General features: G+C 39.7%; 1 protein-coding gene across 1 annotated transcript in view; it reads left to right on the top strand.

Moving 5' to 3' along the window:
- The window catches only part of PCOLCE2 (procollagen C-endopeptidase enhancer 2), a 64778-nt gene extending 41324 nt beyond the window's left edge, over positions 1–23454 (top strand). Inside the window, exons 4-9 of the mRNA XM_072727064.1 lie at positions 122–246; positions 3176–3312; positions 12847–13001; positions 16833–16916; positions 19000–19167; positions 21202–23454. Coding sequence (XP_072583165.1) covers positions 122–246; positions 3176–3312; positions 12847–13001; positions 16833–16916; positions 19000–19167; positions 21202–21332 — 800 coding nt within the window. The 3' untranslated portion in view covers positions 21333–23454. The remainder of the gene's footprint in view (positions 1–121; positions 247–3175; positions 3313–12846; positions 13002–16832; positions 16917–18999; positions 19168–21201) is intronic.
- Positions 23455–24164: the final 710 nt, after the last annotated feature.

The following is a 24164-nucleotide window of genomic DNA, read 5'->3' as shown; positions in this document are numbered from 1 at the left end:
ATTGCCTTTATTTACTGTATTATTACCACTATTCCAAATTCCCAGTCTCCTTATGGTTGCATTGCCATAACTTGTATCAGCATATAAACTTGGATTTTTTTTCCATGCTTAAAAATTTCAGGGGATCAGTATTGTGGAGGACGCCTTGAAAGACCTTCCGGCTCTTTTAAAACCCCCAACTGGCCAGACCGTGATTACCCTGCAGGAGTCACTTGTGTGTGGCACATTGTAGCCCCCAAGAATCAGGTAAGATTCCCTAAAAATATGAAGAAAGCATGCGTATGTGAATTGCGTAGACGGTGTGAGGGGCCCATCGTGCAATAGCTCAGCATGCAGGGTGGGGCAGACCCTGCTGGACGTAGGTATCTCTTCATACAAAGACACAGATTGAAATTGCTTTTGCACTATTTGACTTGCAAAGTCTTGCATTGAATTTCCTATTATATAAATACAAGTTTTCAAATTTCAATACGCATAGTAAGGAAATCCCTGTGAGATTGCTTGATCCTGTGGAAGATGTTATAAACAGCAGTGACCAAGTGTGGGAGGGTAAGAATCCCCAAGTAAGATGTATGTTTCAGGTAACCATTTGTTCACTAAGCAAATGCATTGTGACAGCCTCACCTGGATGGAGCCAATGCAGGCACAGAGGAGTCTTTTCAGTTGTTACTTAACATAAAATTTGCATAGGTTCCCCCCAAAATAACTTTATTCATTGTTCTGAAACAGTCAACAGAGAAGGTCCAGGTTTCCAGTGCTTATTAGTTTGTGGTTATTTGAAATTTTACCATTCCTAGGAACCACTTTCAAATATTGCTTGTAGGACAAAACTTGGCGCAGGAGTAGACCAAGTCCACTTTGTGGACTTTGGAAAATAACTTTTAAAAAATTATTATTGTTATGAACACTACAGACTTTAATTAAACACTGGATGATGAACATTACAATATGGTTTAAAAAAAACTTTTCTAGGGCACCTGAGTGGCTCAGTTGGTTAAGCGACTCACTCTTGATTTTGGCTCAGATCATGATCCTCAGGGTCCTCCCCACTTGCCAGCGGGGAGTCTGCTTCTCTCCCTCTGCCCCCCATCCATTTTATGTGCAGACACGCTCTTTCTTTCTCTGGCTCGAATACCATGCAAGTTAGTGATTTAAACACACACACACACACACACACACACACACACACACATACACACACACATTGATCATAATCCCCAAATCCAGTTTTATTTTTAAGAATAAAAATACAGTTGTTTACTTAATGATGAAAGATTCTATAAATTTATTGAACTTTTAATAGTTTAAAATAACACTTAAAAATCACATATTTGGGGGCACCTGGGTTGGGGGCATCTGGGTGGCTCAGTGGTTGAGTGTCTGCCTTTGGCTCAGGTCATGATCACAGGGTCTTGCAGGCTCCCCACAGGGAGCCTGCTTCTTCCTCTGCCTATGTCCCTGCCTCCCTCTATGTCTCTCACGAATAAATAAATACAATCTTTTTTAAAAATCACATTTTTCAACATTTAAGCCATTATGTATTTCTTGAGATTGTATTGGCCATTTTTCTCTCTGTGACATTTGTAAATGTATTAGCCTAAATAATTTCAGTTTAATTATTCTTGCAGATTACAGTTCACCATCTTTTTTCTATTGTTCATCTCTTTGATTATTTAAATTGGGGTTTCATTTTGCTAATGTGATTTTTGGCTTCAGCCAAGTGAATTTTTAATCATTGTTGTAGTGCTTGAAATCCCTGGAAGCACTGTCAAAAAAGAAGAATATAATGGGAAAATTAAGTCCTAAGTAATTTCTATGCAAATCTATGCGTGTTTCCTTCTGTTAAAGACTTACCTCTTTTTTTTTTTTAATCGTAGCTTTTCCCTTTATTCTCCTATTTATTTACTTTTTTAAAAATCTTCTCTCCAGAAGTTTGTTACGTGACTTATTTCTAAGTAGGGAATGTTTAGCCAGTTTTTTAATAATCTAGAAAGCATTTTATTACTAACTGGTGAGAAGTTATTGGACGCAAAGAGGAAATATGTTAATATAATTTAAAGCAGTGCTAAATATGGATAAGTCATTATTCACCCATAACTGGTGCTTTTTAAAGGTGAGTAAATAGGTAGCTATGTGGCAATTATGTTCAAAGCTGAAATTTACCTTTGGTCCTTCTGTGATACTGCTACTGTTATCATCTTCATCCAGATTACTACATGTGAGTCTTCTTTAGCTAATAACCAGGGCCTGTCCTAATAGGAAGTAATGCCTGTTATCTTCCCTAAGCAGCAGGGAGGGTTGCCTGCCCACCTGCTGCCCAGCAAAAGTGGGGACCAGCTGTCTGGGTATCATGTGTATTTAAGAACCTAGGAAGATTTCCTTTGATTCACACATTTAAGGTGCTCTGGAAAAATCCACTTGTGAGGAGAATGATTGCCTATTAAATCAAAACTTCCTACTGACTTGAATAACTTAGGACACTGTTTTTGGTAGTAGTGCAAAAAATTAAGGAATATGTAAGAAATCTAACACTGACTTTATCAGTGCTTTCATACAGCCTCTTCAAAAATCAACCACATCACCAAGTAGGCTGTGCTCACTTTTCAGACATAGTTCAAGAAGACTTACCGTCACATCCCCACTTCCTGAGTCTCTGGTCCTAAAGAATTTGCCTTCTTTACATGTGATGGGAATGTCATTCTCCTTCCCTCAAAAGAGGAACAACTCTATCCACCACCTCCCCAACCAAACACGTAACACATACACCACACCTCAGCACACACTAACACAGGGGACATCTCCAAGAAGAAGAATGAAATTGGTATATACCTCTCCTGCCCACCCCAACTCGTATCAATTATGGTCTTAACGTAGGTTGGTAGGGTTACATGGTGGTTCCCATACATTTGTAATATAGGTGAACAGATCTCTTACATTTAAGATCTTAACTAAGGTTGAGATGATCTTTTGGAGTGATTAAAAATGAAAGCAGTAGAATACCACAGTTTCGTTAACTACAGAAGAAACATGAAATCAACAAGAAACAAATAATTAAAACAGAATGAATATATTCTTTACAAAGGAAAATCCTGCAGATCTGGGGAGAGGAAGATTTCCCTTTGGGATTATTCCTCATTGCTATCTTGACATTTCTGATGTTGTGCTTTCTCTAAAGCTTATAGAATTAAAATTTGAGAAGTTTGATGTTGAGCGTGATAACTATTGCCGATATGATTTTGTGGCTGTGTTTAATGGTGGAGAAGTCAATGATGCTAAAAGAATTGGAAAGTATTGTGGCGATAGTCCACCTGCGTAAGTAGTGCCTGTTTTATTTCATTAATATTTTAGTGGCTCTATACTTCTTTTTTATTCAATTGCCCAGTTATATTTTTTTTTTCTGGAAGATCCTGTGCTGTTGTTGTTTTGTTCACAAATTCTTGGGTTCCATGACAGTAGAGTCCCATATAGCACCAGCACAAAGAGTAGCCAACCCAACCCAGAGAGTGAAGCAACATTAATGAGTGTAGTGAGGCCTCGACAGCCAAAGAGATAACAGAAGCAGAGTTGGTTATGCCCCAGAGTCAGATGCTAGCCAGGTACTGGACTACGTCACTGCCCTGCAAAGGTGAGCTCAAGCAGCAGACTAGAATGGGGGAAGCAGGGGGCTAAAATTTGGAGATCCAGACAGGGAAACCTGGGTACTTAACAGACACAGATGATTTTACCTCATTGGAGATCTGTCCTATTGTGCCTCTTCCTCACATTGTTGCTCAGACTTTTGCTGGGTGAGCCGGAAAGGCATTGTGTATTTATCAACGAACATTTATGGAGCAAACATCTCTGCCACTCACTAGCTGTGTGACATTGGGCAAGTTGCTTAATTCCACTATTCTGTATTGGTGCAACACATGACTGTGTTTTGGTGCAAAATATTTCACACCTTCATATATAACACTAGGGAAAGCAGTGATTCAAATTACTACAGCTTTGGGTGTCTGGCTTGCTTAGTCAGTGGAGCTTGCAACTCTTGACTTCGGGGTTGTAAGTTTGAGCCCCACATTGGGGGTAGAGATTACTTAAAAAAAAAAAACAAACTTAAAAAAATTACTACAGCTTGCTGTCAAAGTCACCATTATGCCAATTTAAATATCCTTTCTATTCTGTTGCTTATACATAATTAGATTATATGCATCACTTGATTTTACATGCATGTCTATGATTCCCCTAGACACATTGGGGGTTAAAGCATGGTATTTTTCAATTTAAATTCATTTATATTAAGTTTGATAATATTAAGAATTTTTAATACATACAAGTTGGTCAAAATTTGAACATTACTGCCCAAATCTGACTCTCCAGCTGAAGGTGTTAGAGAAAGGCCCATTTCTAAGCTCTAGGGGAAGGTATTCTTTCTGTATTCTATTCCTGTTGCTGCTGCAACAAATTACCACAAACCGAGTGGCCTAAAATAATACATTTATTCTCTTACAGTTCTGGAGGTCAGAAGTCTGAAATCACTTTCACTGGGCTAAAGTCAAGCTGTCAGCAGGGCTGTTTCCTTCTGGTTGCTCTGAGGGGAGAATCAGTTTCCATGCTTATTTTAGCTTCAAGAAGCTGCTGCAATTTTGGCTGTGGTTCCCTCCTCTATCTTCAAAGCACATCACTCCTATCTCTGCTTCTGTCATCAGATTGCCTTCTCCTTTCTTGGAGTCAAACCTCTCTCCTAAGGACACCCATGGTTACATTTAGGGCTGACCTGGACAATCCAGGATACTCCCCTTCTCAAGATCCTTCACTTAATCACATCTGCAAAGTCCCTTTGCACATATGGTTAACATATACATAAGTTCCAGGGATTTTAGTGTGGACATCTTGAGCGGGCCACATTCAGCCTGCCACACCTTCCTCTATTCAGAGCCAATCTTTTCATCTATATCCTCCTTCTGACCTCTTCTTCTCCCTTAAAACTTCCCTCTAATAACCCTCTTCTTTTTCTCTATTATCTCCATCTTTAGCCTCTGCCTTCCTTTTTTGTTTCTTTCCCATAGCCTATAAATTTAACTTCTCCTGAACTGAGGGAAAAAAAGTAACCCTTTCTTGACTCTATCAAGAGTCTTTTTCTGTCATGTCTTTCCTTCTCTTTATATTCAAATATAAAAAAAAAAAATTTCGTTTCATTTCCTAGCAATATAGAAAATAAGATAGTCTTTAAAATCATACTGCTATAAACACCAAATAGCATTCCTAAGTTAAAAAATTGTTTAAGCATTACTCAGTTGGCAAAAAATAAGAGAAATCTTCAGAGGTCAAAAATGTTGAGAAGTCAAATCCAAAAAGATAAATAAGTACTTGTGGGTGGCAGCTTCCTTCAGGACATGTGCCAGTTCTTGGTAACCTAGAACTTAATTCGCAACAGATCATGCTTAGAGATAGGAGACAGAGCTCAGGGCCTCAGCAAGGGATGAGATTGGATCAAATAGAATGTAAAGACGAGACCCATAGAAAATGACACCAATGTGACTGAACTAATTTTCCTCCCTCCCCAAGGGAGATAGTAAAGAAATTGGCTGTTTAGGTGTTGGCATTTGGTAAAGGGATAAAAAGTTAGTCTCTAATGAAAATTCCTAACCAAAAACCAGTTCACAAGTGAGTTTGAGGTTAGAATTTACACTGACTGTACAAAAAACCTATTACCAAGAATTTAAAGTTTCCGAGTTGGTAGTGCCCAAAGGGATAGAGAGGAGAAAACACAAATCTTGTCTGGAAGAATGCATCTAATAGAGACTTTAATAATTCCTATAAATAAAGTTATAAGAAATATAGGTTCCCAATTAAAAAAAATTTCACAAAACACAAAGGAAAAGCAAATAACAAGTAGAAACAAACAGTATAATCAGACCCACAGAAGCCATATATAGTAATTATGATACAGAATGTGAAATAAGTATGGTTAAGGACATTCATATGAAATGAAGGTGCAGATTATTGGAAGTATGACTTAGAAACAAAGGGCTAAGAAATGATCAGAGTTAACAAAAAGCCTAATAAAATTTCTGGAACTGAGATATATGATAGTTTAAACAAGAAACTGAATACATGTGTTAAAATTATAGCTGATAAGACATAGCACCAGAAAGAATTAGGGAACTGAGAAATAGTTGTGATGTAATCACCTGGAATATAGCATAAAGAGACAATAGGTAGAAAATATAAAAATGAGGTTAAGAGCCATAGAGGATAGAGTGCAAGAATCTAATATACATTTAATTGGAGTTCCATAAGAAAAAAATAGAGAAGGTTGGAAATTTAATGTTTGAAGAAGTAATAGCTGAGTTTTTCCAATATAAATGAAAGATACCATTTATCAAATTCAAGAACTCAACAAATCCTAAGCAACATATATATTAATATACCCATTCCTACATGTATTGTAGTAAAACCACAGACAACAGAGAGAGAGGTTGAAAAGAACCAGAGAGAAAAAGATTCTCACAAAGGGAAAACAATTAGCCTAACATGACTTCTCGGTAGTAAATATAGAAGTTAGAAGATCTTAGAGGAGTATCCTCAAAATAGGAGACAAAATAACTGTCATTTTAGAATTATTACTCAGGAAAACCTCTGATTTATGTATAAAAGAAATTAAAACATCTTTTCAGCTAAACAAGAGCTGAGAGAATTTACTACCAATAGACCCTAAAGAAACTTTACATTTTGTACCTCAGGCAGAAAGGTAAAAGTCACAGAATAAGAGACTAGCTGCAAGAGGAAATATTGAGCAAAGATCCTGGTCCTAAGAGCTGAAAGACTCACAGGCCCTAGTGTTGTTTAGGAATGGAGTGAACATATTATTAAGCTGTATAATTTGCTAAAGTAAATGTGGATTAAATTTAGGGCAACCTTTGGAGTCTTTAACTTCTAAAACAGTGAGGAGAAAACATGAAATGAGAAAAAAGTTCATTCCAAAGGAAGGCAAGAGAAAAGGAGAAACATTTTAAAAAGGCATGACCAAAAAAAAGCACAAAGTGAGATGGAAAAATTTTATCTAGATCGAAGTGTAATCAATATAAATGCAAATGAATCAAATCATTAGTGAGAAGACAAAGTGTATTAAACTGCATAATAAAACAAAACCCAATATATGCTATTTATAAGACAGGTCTCCATAAAAATAATAACACAGAGCATGTGAGAATAAAAGGATAGAAAAAAATATTGGAAACAAATGCTAGTTGAAAGAAAACTGGTATGGCTTTCTTGATATCAGGGGAAAAGTAGATTTTAAGCAGAAAGCATTACTAAAATTAGTTGCTATGTAATGATAAAAGGTACAATTTATCAGGAAGGTATAATAATTGTAAACTTGCATGTGCTGAAAATGTATATAAAGCAAAAAATAGATAAATAAAAATTAATAGATCTACAAAGTCCACTATTATAGAAGGTTTTTTGGTGTTTTTTTTTTGTTTGTTTGTTTTGTTTTGTTTTGTTTTTAAAGATTTTACTTGTTTATACATGAGAGACAGAGGCAGAGACATAGGCAGAGGGAAAAATGGGTCCTTGTGGGGAGCCTGATGCAGGACTTGATCCCAGAACCCTGGGATCACACTCTGAGCGAAAGGCAAATGCTCAACCACTGAGTCACCCAAATGCCCCTATAGTAGGAGATTCTTAACACATCTCTTTCAATAGTTGATAGATTGACTGTCGATTGGGAAAAGATGGAAAATTGGGATGTAGAAAATGTGAGAAACAATTAACAGGTTTAGTCTAATGGATAGAGAACAAAATGCATTAAACATATGGGGAAAATATATATATATATATGTATATATTTTTTTTTAAGAAAAAATGGACACAGGAAAAATAAAAAGCTAGAATTGCCAAGTAATCATTAAAGAAACTTAATCTGTGGTTAAAAGTCCTATCAAGGGAGGAAAAACAGCCCCAAATTGTTTTTCTCCATTAGTTCTAACAAACATTTAAGGAACAAATGATGCTAACACTACACACATTCTTCTAGAAAAAAATAGGGATTGTTCCACAACTGATTTTATAAAGCTAGTATAAATGGACACCAAAACAAGGTAACGACCAAAAAAATAACCAAAAAAAAAAAAAAAAAGGATATTAAAGACTAATCTTACTTGTGAATGTGATAAAAAAATCTTAAAAGAAAAAATATTAGTAAGTCAAACCTAACAATGTATTAAAAAAGACTTTCTGGCCAGGAATTCAAGGTTGGTTTGATCTTAGAAAATCTATTACTGTAATTGTGTACATTCCCAGATTAGAGTGTGACTTAAAGATTATATTTTTATTTGTTGGGAACATATTAAACAAGAATATCCTTTCTAAATAGCTTGAATAAAAAGTTTGGGGGCATCTGACTTGATCTCAGCTCAGATCTTGATTTCAGGGTCATGAGTTAAAGCCTCACATTGGGCTCCATGCTAGACATGGAGCCTATTTTTTAAAAAAAAGTTTGTATTTTTAAAAAGATATTATTTTCATAGCAACTAAAAATATAAAATGCTCAAGAATAAATCTAATAATTGCATGCAAGACCTGAATAGAGAAAATTACAAAACCTTACTAAAAGATATTTTAAAAGACCTCAATAAATGGAGCTATATATTCTCATGAATAGGAAGAATCAGTGTCATTTAAAAATAACAAAATTGGTTTTTCATTTAACCTGACAGCCTGATTCTAAAATGTTCGTGAAACTACAAGGGGGTGGGGGAAGGGGGTGAAACTAAGACAATTCTGAAGGAGAACTTGGCAGGAGGATTTGCCTTACATGATGGAGCCATATCAGAAAACTGTTGTAATTAAGAGAATATGGTTTTAACAGAGATAGACAAATAGACTAATGAAAACACCAAAGACAGGCCAGAAACATATCCACCCACACGCGTCTGCAGATGGGGCACAGCAGAGAACCCCACAGGTCAGCTGGTGAAAAACGGCCCCATTGAAAAATGAGGCAGGGATAATTTTTATTCATATGAGAAAATGAATCATATCATCCAAAAATCAACTACAGATACATTGGAAACAATGAGAATTTCTGCTCATCAAAATATACCTTAAAGAGAGGGAAAAGAGAATGTACAAAACAGAAACAGATATTTGTGACATATTTGACAAAGACCCCTAGGTCCAGAAAATCTCAAGAAATTCTAAAAATTAGTAAGGAAAAGACAACTCAATGGGGAAAAGACATGAACAGGCACTCCCCAAAGAAAGATGCACAGTGAATACATCTTTGAAAAGAGCATAAATTGGTACAATGACTTTCGAAATCAACTTGGCATTATCTAAGGAAGTTGAAAATGGGCGTATATCCTGTGACCTCACATGGAGCGTGTACCCTACCCTCCTGGTGTGCCTTCAAAAGTTACCTTTGCCTGTGCACACCAAGGCATATACAAGAATATTCTTAGCGATACTGTTTGTAATGGAGGGCAGAGGAAATAGCCTAATGTTATCAACAAGAGAATAGTTAAATCATGCTATAGTTCGCGTAATGCAGCAGTGAAAATGGTGGGTGAATCTCATAGTTATAATGTCGAGTGTGAAAAAATAACAGAAAATGCACACCATACCCTTTGATTTGTATAAAGTTGTGTGTGTGTTTAAAGATTTTATTTATTTATTTTGAAAGCACAAGCAGGGGGAGCAGCAGAGGGAGAGGGAGAAGGCTCCTGGCTGAGCAGGGAGCCCAACGTGGGGCTTGATCCCAGGACCTTGAGATCATGACCTGAGCCGAAGACAGATGTTTAACCCACTGAGCCACCCAGGTGCCCCCATATGACATTTAAAAGCATGCAAACCTATACAGTCTTTTGCTTAGTGATGCATATATTGGTAAAACCATAGGTAAAGGGAAGGATAAACACAAAATTCAGGATAGTGGTTGCCTCCATGGAGGGGGGGAGCGGGGGAGGTGTGATGGGGGCTGTTTTGAACCACTCACTTCTGAGGAGTTTGCCTGGAGTAGTTTGACAGCCAACCTACTGACTAACACTTTCACTAGGGGAATATTTTCTCATAGAGTACTCCTGGCATGGGGCAGTGTAGAAAATGAGAAAACTTATTTAGGGGGCTTTTTCCCTGTTAAAAGTCTGACTAGAAGGAGGAGTGCTGTGGTTGGTGAGATCACCTCATCATCCCTGTGTCTGGGTCAGTGCAGTTATAGCCATAGCTTTGAGTTCAGTTCAAAAACATTTATTTAACTCCAGCCATGTGGTGGGCACTGTTAGGTAGCAAGACACAGAGATAAATAAAAAACACGAAGATAAGTAGTGGGACGGGTGAAACAGATGGGTAAATTGGCAAAGGAATGTCCTGGTGAGTTCCTGACAAAAGGAACCCTTTGGTCCAGTTTGGACAGGTGGTGAATAGGTCAGGAGAGATTTTTTGAAGGAGACTGTGCTGCTTTTTTTTGGCGGGGGGGGGGGGGGTGTATTTATTTATTTGACCGGAAGAGAGAGATGAGGCAGTAGGGCTGAGCAGGGTTCCACGTCCTGCAGACACGGGAGCTTTTAGGTGCACGTAGGCAGGAATTGAGGGCGCCAGAGCCTTAGAACCCCCGTCCTTGACAAGATGAGCAGAGAGGTGGGTTAGAAGGTTGTGACAGGGGGTCCAGGGAAATCGAGGAGGTAGAGAAGGTGGTAGAGATGGAGAGGAGGCTGTGGGTCAAGAAATACTCAGAAGGCAAGTTTGGCAGGCGTGGGGGTTGACTGGCCGTAGTGATTGAAGAGGAGGAAGATGGGGATGACGAAGCCACCATGGCTGGCAGGGCTAGCTTATCTCCCTAGGCCCAAATGGCATCCTCCATCCCTTCCCGGGATCTGCCGGTAGGGAATGAATCCAAGCGCGATTTCCTCTTGCCTTTCTAGTGATTTGTAACATTAATTTGCAGATGCAACACGTGACCCTCAGGACATTTATGGCACCGTGATTCCGTCACATTCATGCTAAAGCTCAGGAGCAGCAGCAAAAATAGGTCTTTGCTACTGAAATACTCCTCCTTCAGAAAATTCAGTTTCTAACTTAATGCTCCCGGGATCAGTTCATAGAAAGGCATTAGACGATCACTGTAATTATAGCACCATGCCCAGAAGGCCGACCTGATTAGGTCTTGAGGTTTCCTTCGCTGCTTAGAAGTGTTTTTTGTGATTTTATCACTTAAACAAGTTTAACATATTTTATTTGTGATTGTAGTTGGGAATTGTGTTCCATGCACATTGTTTTTATTTATTTAATGGAACAAAAGCTTTTGTTTTCAAAAGCAAGCTATTTCTGGTAAAGGCTTAATTCTCAGAAGCATTATTTCAATTATTTCGATCACTTTTATGACCAGGATGCTAAATGTAGGTCACGAAGCTTACTCTTAGGTTTGTCCCATCCCTTGGCTTAGAAGGTAATAGCCTTCAGGACAGAAAAAGGTCCTGCCGTTTTTCTAACTGCTTTGGTCAAGTACGGATCTACCCCTCCTCCCACCCCCTTCACCCCTGCCTGCAGACATTCCCACTCAAAGTAGCTGATGGGTGGAGGAAGAAGTTAGGTTGCCTCATTTTTTGCTGCCCATGATGCCTAAGAAGTGGTTCGGCTGAGAAGATGCCTCAAAAAAGGAGTTTAGTTAAACCACGGATTACCTCAATGTTTAATTTTTTTAAACTTTAGGTTTTTTTTCTGCTTCTGAATTAGTCTTTAAATAGAATTAGCCAAACTGCATTTTTAACCATTGCTTAAATAGTAATAGAAAAAGCTCAAATGAAACTATTTTGTGTAATACAGTTATCCCCTAAGACTTAAAAGTGCTGGGGTGCCTGGGTGGCTCAGTGGGTTAAGCATCCGCCTTTGGCTCAGGTCATGATCCCAGGGTCCTGGGATCAAGTCCTACATCCGGCTCCCTGTTCGGCTGGGAGCCTGCTTCTCCCTCTCCCTCTGCCTGCCACTCCCCCTACTTGTGCTCACTCTCTCTCTCTCTCTGTCAAAAAAAAAAAAAAAACACTTATGAGTGTTTCTGAGCCTCAGTTATGGTCACCATTAAATCTTCAGTGCCAGCTAACCGGCAAGCCCCTAAAATAGCCTTAAAATTAGAGTTCTTAATGGTGTCATTCATAACCACCAAAGCAGTCACTTTCTTTTTCTTCACAGCATTCTGCTACTGAGATTATAAACAGAAATGCTTCCATTTCAGGCGTGCATCCCAGCTCTCATTATAAATGAAATGGAAGTCATGGCTTTCTTATGCCTTGGTGACTAGCCCCCTGAGATTCACCCCTGTGGCTGAATCTTCACAGGGCGTGGGAATTCGCTCATCACATTTCTCCATCTGACTCCGTATGGCCAGCATCCTTAGCTCCCTGGGCCAGAGTCTTAGTCAAAAGAAGCAGTGTGGTTCCCAGGTCAGCCCAAACCCTAAGGTGCTAAAGAAGAACCAGCCACAGTTTCCGTGGTTTCCACTGGTTCCAATGCCTACCGGGTCCTGGGTTCAAATCTTGCTCCCCCACATTCTACTAGCTGTAGGGCCTTGGGCAAATCACTTGAACTCTCTGAACTTCAGTTGCCTTTTCTGTAAGAAAGGGATAATAATAGGGTTGCTGTGTAGTGGAATTTGAGAGTTTGCATAAAGCACGGTGCCGAACTGAGCGCTCAGTAAACATTAGCTAGTAGCATTAATACCGAGCAGATTGAGACTTTTGCCTTTTGAGGTATTTTAACTTTTAAGTTTACACATATAGTCTGTCAAAAACCAATGGAATGCTAGAATTCTACATTTCGGAGAGGTGCCACTTAAAAAATGTTTTTTTAATGTTTTTCTTCTTTTAGACCAATTGTATCTGAGAGAAATGAACTTCTCATTCAGTTTTTATCAGACTTAAGTTTAACTGCAGATGGATTTATTGGTCATTACAAATTCAGGCCAAAAAAATTGCCTACAACTACAGTACCACCTGTTACCACCACGTTCCCTGTAACTACAGGTAAGTTTTTCTGTTTTGATGTTTGTGCACAAACTTTAGGAGTATAAGAAAAATTCTTTTGGGGTAGAAAAAAATAATTAAAGATACTTGAAACTAAAATAAGATAGAATGAAAACTTATCTAAGAGAATAATATGCCTCTATTAATGAAGGAAAAGTATAAGGTATAAACATGTTTATAAGCTAATAATTTTTAAATGTCATCTAAGAAAACTATGGCCACTTAAAATACTAGGAACCCTGTTATAGGCACAGATCATTATAAGCCCAATTTTCTTTTCTGGTACTTATTGCTTTCTTTTTTATTCTATGGAATTGTATTTTAAAGTTCTAGGGCCTTGATACCTATTTTCACATATGCCAGTTTTTTCATTCTTTTTTTTAGAAATATTTATTTATTGCTATGAATAGCAGACACAGAGAGAGGTAGAAACACAGGCAGAGGGAAAAGCAGGCTCCCCATAGGGAACCCGACCTGGGACTTGATCCCAGGATCCCCGGATCACGACCTGAGCCAAAGGCAGACGCTCAACCTGTGAGCCACCCAGGCGTCCCCAGCCCAGCTTTATCGCCCACCATTTTCTGCTTGCACTGAAAGTAAGGCTGACCTGAGCACAGCACTTCTGGAAGGGCGGATTTTTCTGAGCACTCCACAAGTGTGCCACCTTGTGGCCTAGACATGTACCACCTTACATTAAAGCAGTATTTATTTCTCCAGCTCATGTCAGTGGACCCAGATGTCCTTATTCTTTCCAGTGAATTAACTAGCTTCCTAGATTTTTTTTTTTATCTCTAGTCCTAACCTTTCCCTGAAGTTGCAAACATCGATTTATAATTATTTCTTAGGGTCTTGTGACTGCTAACCATTTAAATTAAAACATATCAAACTCAACTTGTTTTTATTATACTATTTTCTGCCTTAACTCTGCTTCTCCACTGTTTTTTTTTTTAAGATTTTATTTTATTTATTCATGACAGACACACACAGAGAGAGAGAGAGAGAGAGAGAGAGAGGCAGAGACACAGGCAGAGACACAGGCAGAGGGAGAAGCAGGCTCCAATGCAGGGAGCCTGACTGGGACTCGATCCTGAGTCTCCAGGATCACACCCCAGGCTGAACACGGTGCCAAATCTCTGGGCCATCGGGGCTGCCCCTCCACTGTTTTCCCAGGCATGAGCTGCATTAGTAGCCACACTTAGACCACCTTTGAGGTCCTCTGTCTTAACTCCCCACTGCATGCCCTCCACCACACACACAAAGCAGACCATGTCTCCCACTTGAATTCATTGTCTGCACCTGTGCTATACAACACCATAGCCACTACTGAACACTTGAAATGTGTGTGGAATTTAATTTGAATTTAGTTAACTGTGAGAAGCCTCATGTGGCTAGTGGCTATCATATTGGACAGCACAGGAGCCAAACTCCTTCATGCCATATATAAGATCCTTCACATGTTGTATGTAGCCTTTTTTTCTAGATCCAGCTTTAGGTCCTACCACCTTTCTCCTTATGCTTCTAACTACTTTGGATTTTATCCTGAGTGTGGTGGAAACAGTTGATGATTTAGGCAAAGTTCAGGATTAGATTCTCACTTCATGAAGATCACTCTGGTCACTGTGAGGTGAATGGATTCTAGGGTCAAGTGGTCACAGGTTCTTGTGGTTGTCTAGGTGAACTGTGCTATGACAGAAATACAGAGAGAGTCAAGAAACGCTGACTGTTGTGCAAACTAGGGGTCTTGGGAGATATTGACAGGTCTTTAGTTGGTGATTAATTGGACGAGGGAGATCAGGGAGGTGTCAAGAAAGCCTCCCAGTTCTCTGGCTTGCACAATTCCAGAGATAATGAGACCATTACTGAAGCAGAGAACAGGGTTTAGGGGTCGAGTCATCATCAGTTAAGCTGTCGCTTGTTGGGTCTGAAGTTTCTGTGAGATACTCAAATGGAGTAATCATCTCCAGCTCCATCTATGGCTTCCTCCAGAAACTTCAGCAAGAGATTTACGTTTAAGAATCATCAACAATACATGGTTGACACTGTGATCCAGAATGAGGTCACCTAAGGAGAGGTTAGGAGTGAAAGGAGCAGTGCTAGAATTCAATCTCTAGAAACTCTCAACTTTTTAAAAAGGAGGATATACTGGCAAAGGGGAGTGAAAAGGTAAGAACTTGAAGGAGAGGCAGCCACATTGGATGTTAGGATGTCTAAATTTGAGAGCTTGGTGATGAAAGACTAGCAGGAGGACATGGGAGCCTGGGACTGGATGATGGACACAGAGCAGAGGGAAGGTCTGGGAAGGAGGGAGCCACGGCACTGAGAGGAGGGGCGACCCCCCGAGATATGGCAGGTACACCTGGAAGGAAGGCTGAGGACCACCTGCCACGCAGGGAGTGCAGAGAGAGAGGAGACAGTGAGGTGAAAATGATCCAGGTGCTCTAGCGATGTCTTAAAGGCAAGAGAGCAGGGACCTACGGAAGGGAGAGAAGGAGCAGACTGATGCTCTAGACTGATGTTCCCGGGCTGAGAAGAGCTGGTTTCTAGTGGCCACAGAAAGGATGCTCTTTCATCAGACAGGGAGAGCCACTAACACCACTACTTTTTGACTCAGTTAATTAGGTAAATTTAAGCCCCCAACTTCTGGAGCAATGTTTCCTCTAAATGTTCTCCGAGCTCTTGGTCTTAAAAAAAAAAAAATACACACACAGAGATGCTACTGTATGTTTTTTAACATTAAATTGTACATGTTTTAACACTGTGATCCACTTGAGATGCTTTTTGGAATTAAGTGTGGGTACAAATTAAGAGTAAATAAATAAATTCACAGAAGAGTTTACAGAACATGTTATTGGAAGGGCAATGTTAAAATTGCAAATTCTTGCCCAACAAGTACAATTCTGTTACAGTTGTTATGTTTAGTTCTTCCTAGCATATTGCCACATAGAAGTGAATGATTAGCAAATATTTTGGGAACATTTTTATTGATGATAATGGAAATTAAATATTTTCATTTTGTCAACCAGTTTCTCAACCCTGGCAGTATTTACATTTGGGCCAGATAATTCTTTATTGTTGGGAGCTGTTTCTTGTAGGATGTTTATTAGCAGCATCCCTGGTATCTACCCACTAGATCCCAGGAGCAGCCACTAGTTGTGACAGCCAAAAATATTTCAAGACATTGCAAAATGTCAATACAGGGGAAAAAATCACCTCTGCTGGAGAACCACTGTGTTTATCTATTTAGTTTTATTTTTAAATTAGTCAACCTCTCAGTTCTTAAGATCCTTATTGGCAATGGCAGCTCAAAATAAATGTTTAGTGATTGGCTACATCTAATTACAGGTATAACACTCTTTACACACGAGCAGTGTTTCTGCAAATTTAACTACTCACATTTGGGCAGCTGCATATTTTAAGTGCATCAAGAAAGCTCCCTCTATCCTCAGGGAAACACCATTGGATTCCTTTTGTAAAGTGAAATTAGCCTAGATTTTCTGAGTTTATATTTGTCGTACTGGGTTTTTCTAAGCAGGGCACATGGAGGCTATATCTATTTTTGGTTAGTGTTAGTTATAAATAAAGGAAGAAAAGAATAGGGTTAAATTTGGGTTATCTTTGATCTCAGGTTTAAAATTCAGCAGAGTACTGAGTTACCCTGAGGAAATTAGAGCAGTAGCGTAAGGAATTTCTTTTGAGTGTTTTCTAATTATTTCATTGCAATGACAGTTTGGTGGCTCAGGGAAATAGTAATTTTAAATGCATAGATTCATGTCTAAACACCAATTATAATTGAATTAATTTTCCTGAATCTTCTGTCTTCTTTGAATTTAGGTTTAAAACCCACCGTGTCCCTGTGTCAACAAAAGTGTAGACGGACAGGGACTCTGGAGAGCAATTATTGTTCAAGTAACTTTGGTAAGAAATAAAACCCAGCCTTTTCTCTTTAATCAGAAACTTGAGACTGCATGCTTCATTTCAAAAGGAACTGCCATGAATGTGATGGTAAAGTGTCAGTTACACAATTTATTTACCCAAGAAAAGATTTTCCTATGCACTAAGGTATGTTGTCTAGTCCTGTTCAACTGAGATTCACATATACACAGAAAATATGCTTTTTTTACATAAACTTAATAATTTGACTCCTGGAGTATGATACCGCTACTCTGTGTGTGCTGGCTGGCTCAGTGTTCCTAAAAAAACCCTGTACACGTTTTCTCACATATTTTTCATGTCTTGAGTATTTTTTCACACATCTGTAATTCCACTTAAGTAAATTAGAAACATATGCAAGCTGGCCTTTCTCAAAAGAATCCAAGTATTTCCTCTGTAATGTCCCTTCAAAGTACTAAATTAAAACTTGGGAACCTGAAATCTATTTAGAAATGCTTATGAATTGGAACCTGAGGAGATAGATACTATAGAATGACTTAGAATTTCTAAGAGCTTTTTCTAATTTTAAAAAAAAATTGCACTTTCTGTAAAAATCCCTTAAGAGCAAGAGATACCAAATTTAATTATGTGAGTTATTTTCAAAAGGGACATTGGAGAAAAGTCTTGCCAGGAAAAGCAAGTTGCTAAAACCTAAATAAGGTTACCTAAAATGAAGGATCTCCGAGAAGAGGTTTTGCTTGCTTTTTCTGTTTTCTGTGCCTGGAAGTGGTAACTATCTGCAGCCGGACAGACTGTGTTATAGCAAAGATATGAAGGCACTGACGAATCTAGGACCCTAAATCCTACTGGAGTTTGCAGGCTGAAATTCAAAGAACAAGCATAAAAATGAAAACAGAGTTGCTCTCCCATCCAGGGTAGTCTTCTGTGGGAGGTGCTTAAGGAACTCTTCCTCCACGTCCTTTGGTGCCACCTGATTTCACTTGGGCTGTAGACCAACATTTTGCAGTGAACACGTATCACCAAGGCATGATAAGAATTCTGTTTTATGAATTTTGCACACTACATGAGCGGTGACTTTTCACTTTATCCTGAAAGGGTCATGTCAGCCAAGTTCAAAACGTAATTTATTCCAGTGTGACTCTCTTACATGGTAATATGACCAAATACTACCACTGGTGGCCCATTGGTTCTCAGCCTGCTTTGGGAACACTCCTCTAGGAACAGCATTCTGGTTGTGCTACTGGTTTTTCTGGGCAGGAACAGGACTCCTAGAACAGTCTCCCAATGTACATCCCACACAGCACGAAACTGTCACCCACAAAATGGCAAAAGCATGTCTTTGAGAAACATCATCTTTCCTTCAGTGGTTCCAAAGAGAGACTCTTTCCTCTTATATCACAGTGGTAGAAAGAGAGGGTTACATAATGAAAAGTAACTGAATTTTGCTAGGGTTTTTGGTTTGTTTGTTTTTTTTTTAAAGCAAGAAAATGTTTTGTTATACCTCAGTTCTATACTTTGTTAAATGAGACATACAAGATGGATAAGACCCAGAAAAATGCAGATACTTACTGACAATTAGAAATGGGGACCCTGGAATGAACCAAAGTTGAAGGAGAGAGGACGGCTAAAGAGAAGGGGGAAGACACAGAAGGGTAGGCACTCAACCACACAGATGCTAAGACTCCTCTCTTCATGGCTCAAACCCCTATCATGCAACCTCTTAGTAGGGTGTTGTCTCTAAAGACTCAAGGTCTTCTTGAGTGATCATAGCGAGAGGCTCATAAGCTTACTTGGTAAATGACCCCCCATGTTGGATAAAACATTTTAGAGTCCCCACCTCAGCAACAGACTGCAGGGCAGCAGACATTTAGGTTTCTGTCCTAGGCATCAACACCTAACAATCTGCGTAGCATTATGGCTCCATGGCCTCTTTTTTTCAACCTGAATTTTGGTGACAAATGTGCACAGTCAAACCCGATTGCTCTGTTAGGGCCTTCTCTTGAACATTAAAATGTTCCCTATCTGAAACTTAGAAGAATGTCAAATTATTTTCAGTTCTGACATTTGCCTTCCCTGTCATATTATTTTCAAATGTTTTCTTCTGCAGTGTTGGCTGGCACTGTGATCACAACTGTCACCCGAGGTGGGAGTTTGCATGCCACAGTCTCTATCATCAACATCTATAAAGAGGGAAATTTGGCAATTCAGCAGGCTGGCAAGAACATGAGTGCCAAGGTCATCGTGGTCTGCAAGCAGTGCCCGCTCCTCAGAAGAGGTAAGTAAGGAGGAGGGAAAATGTTAGTCTTCCTTCTAGGGAAGCTCAAGGAAGGGAATGAGAGCGAGCTGCAGCAAGTCCTGGATCTTTCCATGCCCTGGCTAGGCAAGGGAAGTAAAATCAAGGTTAATCTGTTGCCCACTTATGGTGTAGAAAGGAAGGCCTTTGGAGTCGGGCTGAATTGGGCTCTCGACCCAGTTCTTGTAACTTGTGGCCGAAGATGAGATGGTGGAAATGCTGAATGAGTCCAGGAAGCACTTGCAGCTGCACCAGTGGGGAAGAGACACAGAAAGAGCAGGTCTGGGGAGAGAGAGACGGTCAGTTACCAGATATCAGGTGCCAGTACAATTTTAGAGGAAAATATCCCGCAAGGAACAGGAAATTCAGAGCCGAAACTCAGAAAAGAGGGATATCTGTTGCGGAATCATTTGCAGATAAAGAATCATTAAATCCACATATGGAAATCAGTTTAAGAGAAATTATGGAAAAATGAAGTTTAAATAAGGGGGAAAAACGTCCAGAGCCAGAGGCACATGATTTTTTTTTAACAAGTTCTTTAACTTATAAAAGTAATATATGTAATGTGGTTTTTTTAAAAAAAAACTTTGAGTAAAGGATATAAAATAAAAAGTGAAGCCCTTTCCCTTTCCACAGAGGTACCATGAAAAGTTCCTTCTAGAAAGTTTCTGTCTATAGAAAGCACACACATACACCCTTAGACAAATGAGATCATGCTATACATATTCTACTACAATTTTCCCCACGTGATGCGTGTGTAGACATCGTCCCATAAGCAGCAAGTGTAGATCTCTCTCTCTGGAATGCTAACAGTGCCTGGTATTCCACTGTGTGATATACCATGATTTCTCTATCCCGTCTCCACGCAGTCCTTTCCTCAGTCTTGCTACAGACATCTCCCACAACCAAACCAACACACACACACACACACACACCTCAAAGAGAGAGAGAGAGGCAGAGAATATTCATTTCAAGAAAGCCTTACTATGAATTCAGATTGTTCAGAAAAGTCTGGAGGCTAGCAGCTTCACGTTGAATCTTCAGAGGGAATAGCAAAGGCTCTGTAAAAGATCACAGTTCTCCCCAGAACTGCCAGGAGCAGCTAGTAATGCATGTAGTTACTTACTGTAGGGTGTCATCACGATGCCAGCGTCCAGCCTTGAGAAGATGTGCACTTGCACAGCCCTCTAAGTTTGTGCAGGCTCAAGATCACTGTGAGGACAATGTTAGCCCACAGAGGAAGGACTATGCCAGAGCGAAAGGACGCACATATTTCTCCTACGACCACAGGAAGGAGGGAGAATACAGGAGGTGGTAATACGCTCTTCCTTTATGACATTGTTCTCAGGCTGTGTAAGTCCTCAGATTTGAACCCAACATACCTCAGCTTAGCTCCCAATCTAGGCCCAACTTAGCCCATACTCACTGTTTACAAAAAACTGTATATCTGATAGAAATACTTTTTAGGACCTACTTTTTGCAAGGAAACTGAGAATGTAAAGGAATACATGATGCATCCATGTCCTCAAGAAACTTCTGTGGTATAAATGCTTGAGATGTTGAAAAATGTTCAAGTTGACTACAGCAACCGAAGACAGTGTATCATTAGTTGCCAAACGCCTGGGAAATCCGGAAGCATTATGGGACCGTGAGGGCCCATCTGAGGATGGTGGGTCAGGGAGCATGAAGGCCCCTCGAGGAAGGACAGCCTTCCACATGAACACAGTGCCTCCTGCCTCGCAGACACGCAGTAAATACGCCAGGCCCGCGGCACTGCAGAGCAGGGCGTCACCGGATCTCATCATTCGTCCGTCTTCCTCGAGTTGGCAGGGCTGGAACATGTTACTTACGTGAATTTAGATTTTTTCTGATGAGAGGCTTACACCAGATTTTATCCTTGGACAGACTAAATGTATAATGATACCACTTATGGATCATTTATCTAGAGGTGGGTTATTGTCTATGTTGTTTCAAACAATACAGAGAAGAAAGTTAACTCATGTTCTTTTTTCTTAGGTCTGAATTACATTATTATGGGCCAAGTGGGTGAAGATGGGCGAGGCAAAATCATGCCAAACAGCTTTATCATGATGTTCAAGACCAAGAATCAGAAGCTTCTGGATGCCTTGAAAAACAAGCAATGTTAACAGTGAACTGTGTCAATATAAGCTGCCTTCTGTCATTGCCTTTGAAAGATTTCTATTTTTCTCAGTAGAAAAAAAAAAAAACCCAAATCTTACAATATCAAATCTTGAGCATTCAGAAAGATTTACTCTTCACACGATGTAGGTACGAGAGCTCGGCTCTCGCTGATGGAAGTTCCAGGGCTGCGCGGAGAGGAGCAGACAGGTGATTGAGAGCCTGCAAGCTTGGTACGGCCACAGGAAACGGAATGTATTGAGCGTTGGCAGTTTGGAAGCAGTTTATTAATACGTCTCTGTGAAAGGGTATTTTAGAGACAAGTTGTGTGAAGATGTAAAAAAGAGATTTTATAAGTGCAATATTTATAGTGATATTTGTTTTACCTTCCAGCGTTTGCTCTGGGGTATTACAGTCTTCTCTTGCATTTTTTTTTAAGTCCATGCTTTAATAAAATATTTTTAAATGATTAGATAACAGTCAGTTAACTTGCTTTTATAGAAGATGGGACAATGTAAAAGGAATATTCCCTGCTTTTTACGTAGCGGTTTGGTATCAATTTGCACTTTGCTGAGAGAGCATTCCAAAGAACTTCAGGGACTAAGTGGATCCCGTAATGTAAGTAGACTATAATTCTCTGTAGAACCAGAGAATGTCAGAGTTAGAATGGCGTCCCTCGGAATCTAGTTCAACTCCTTTATTTTGTAACAGAAATTGAAGCTCAGATATATTCAGTGACTTGTCGAGAAAACACATCTCCCAAGAGACAGAGCTGACAATTAAGCTCCGAAGTCCTGACTGCCACCCAGTCCCTCACTGCCACTAGAAGAGGCCCTCTCTGCCCCAGAGGTAAACCTTCTTATCTCGACTTGGCAGCGTTTGGTTTTTGTTTTCCTTTGCAGCCCAAATCCTAATTGGTCATTTTACAGGACTTGAAAAACTAGAAGTGAATCTGGATGCCTCTGTCCTGTTCATCCCCAATTACCTGGATCAGGGTGCGTCAGGTAGGATGCTTTCTGCAATTGCCTTCGAAAAATCTGTTTTCGCTCAGGAGGGGAAGAGCAGTGAAAGAACGCCCCTCCTTTGCACACCGCTGTTGAACAGGCAGCTGTACCCGACACAGGGGGTGCCAGCCTGTAGGAGGTTGCCGGGCAGGAGCTGTGCAAGAGGGACCCACCGTTGCCCTCTGAGAGTAGCAAGGGCATCAGGGATGAACAGAGGCTTGGATCACAAGATCTCTCATGGTAGAACTGAAGTTTTAGAAATAAGAAAAATAATCTTTTGGGTAAAAGCAGTACTCCCGGCCCTAGAAGTGACTGGACATTCAAGAGGAAAAAAAAATTTCAAGAGGAAGAATGCCTCTGTTTTGGCAGCTGAGTGAGCCTAAGCAAACAATGAGTGTGGGCCAGTGCTGGGGTCGGGAATCCTTCCTAACCTTTCCCACTGGGCTGCCCATCAGTCCCAAATAATTCACTGGCTGAGAAAGAGGATCAACCACAGAAGTTGGTGGTTGGCTTCACTGGCCAGCGCCACCTTTTAGAAAGGCCCTCAGAACCATCTGGACTTCACAGCTGTGCCCAGTCAGGATATAACTATGGAATCCAGATTGATTCTAACCTTCTCAAGGCAAGTGAGTCCCTTTCAAGAATACATGTTATGAGACTTTGGAGTGATTACCAAAGATTTTAGTATTTTGGGGCACCTGGCTGCTCAGTGACTCTTGATCTTGGGGAAGTGAGTTTGAGCCTCTGTGTGGTGTGGAGATTACTTTTAAAAAAAAAAATCATTGTATTCTCCTCCTCTAATTGGTGCATTAGAGGCAGCATGTTTGCTGCCGTCAGCCTCCTGCATTACCAGCAGAAAGACTTCCATTGGTTTCTGGGTGGGTGCCAGAGTCACAATGGAGGTTAAAATTGGGAAAAGTAATCCAAACTATTTATACCATTGACATCGCTGACACAGGACTTTGAACTATTGAGGGAATTAGTGGTTGATAACATATGGCACCAGTTTGTCTTTTAATTCAATTATTCAAAACAGAGGTAAGCTGAATACCGATACTGCTTTTTTGTCCAATAACCATTTCTTAATTTCTTTCTTGTTTAATAAATCATTTTTATTTTGACTGAACTTGAGTTTCTTTAGTCATAAATTGAAGGAGTTAGACTAGATGACTTCTGGGAATTACTTCTCTTTTAGAAATTATTTCTTAAAAAAATTTTTTTTTACAGTATAATTGCCTAAGTTTTGTTTTTGTTTTTAGTACTTGTACTTGGGGAATCAAACACATAATGAACAAATGGGTGACTATATTAATATATCATAAAACATTTTCAGGCTCTCTTATGTGTTTCCAGGGGTCCTGCTAGCTTAATATTTATCCTTTGAACTCAATTCCTATAACAAAAATATCTGAATCTTGCAAAGTTCTCAAATTTTAAATTCTGGTATATTACTTATTTACTCAAAGGTTAATCTTAGGAATGCCCGGGTGGCTCAGCGGTTGAGGGTTTGCCTTCGGCTCAGGGCGTGGTCCCAGAGTCCCAGGATCGAGCCCTATGTCGGCTCCCTGCATGGAGCCCTCTGCCTATGTCTCTGCCTTTCTCTCTCTCTCTCTCTCTCTCTCTCTCTCTTTGTGTCTCTCATGAATAAATAGAATCTTTGAAAAAAAAAAAAGAAGGTTAATCTTAAAGAAATTTACCGTCTTTTTTATCTTTCTGTACAAAAGTGCTGTCAGGCTCCCATTATATCTTCTGGACTGCTGTAGTGAAATAAACTAATAACAAAAACCTTCTTTAAAGAAAAGCCTTAAACTAAGACAGCTACAGGGGCACCTGTAT

This window comes from Vulpes vulpes, chromosome 11 (assembly GCF_048418805.1).
Source record: "Vulpes vulpes isolate BD-2025 chromosome 11, VulVul3, whole genome shotgun sequence".
NCBI classification, from domain to species: domain Eukaryota; kingdom Metazoa; phylum Chordata; class Mammalia; order Carnivora; family Canidae; genus Vulpes; species Vulpes vulpes.
Note: the sequence above shows the minus strand (reverse complement) of the source record. Positions and strands in the feature narration are given on the sequence as shown.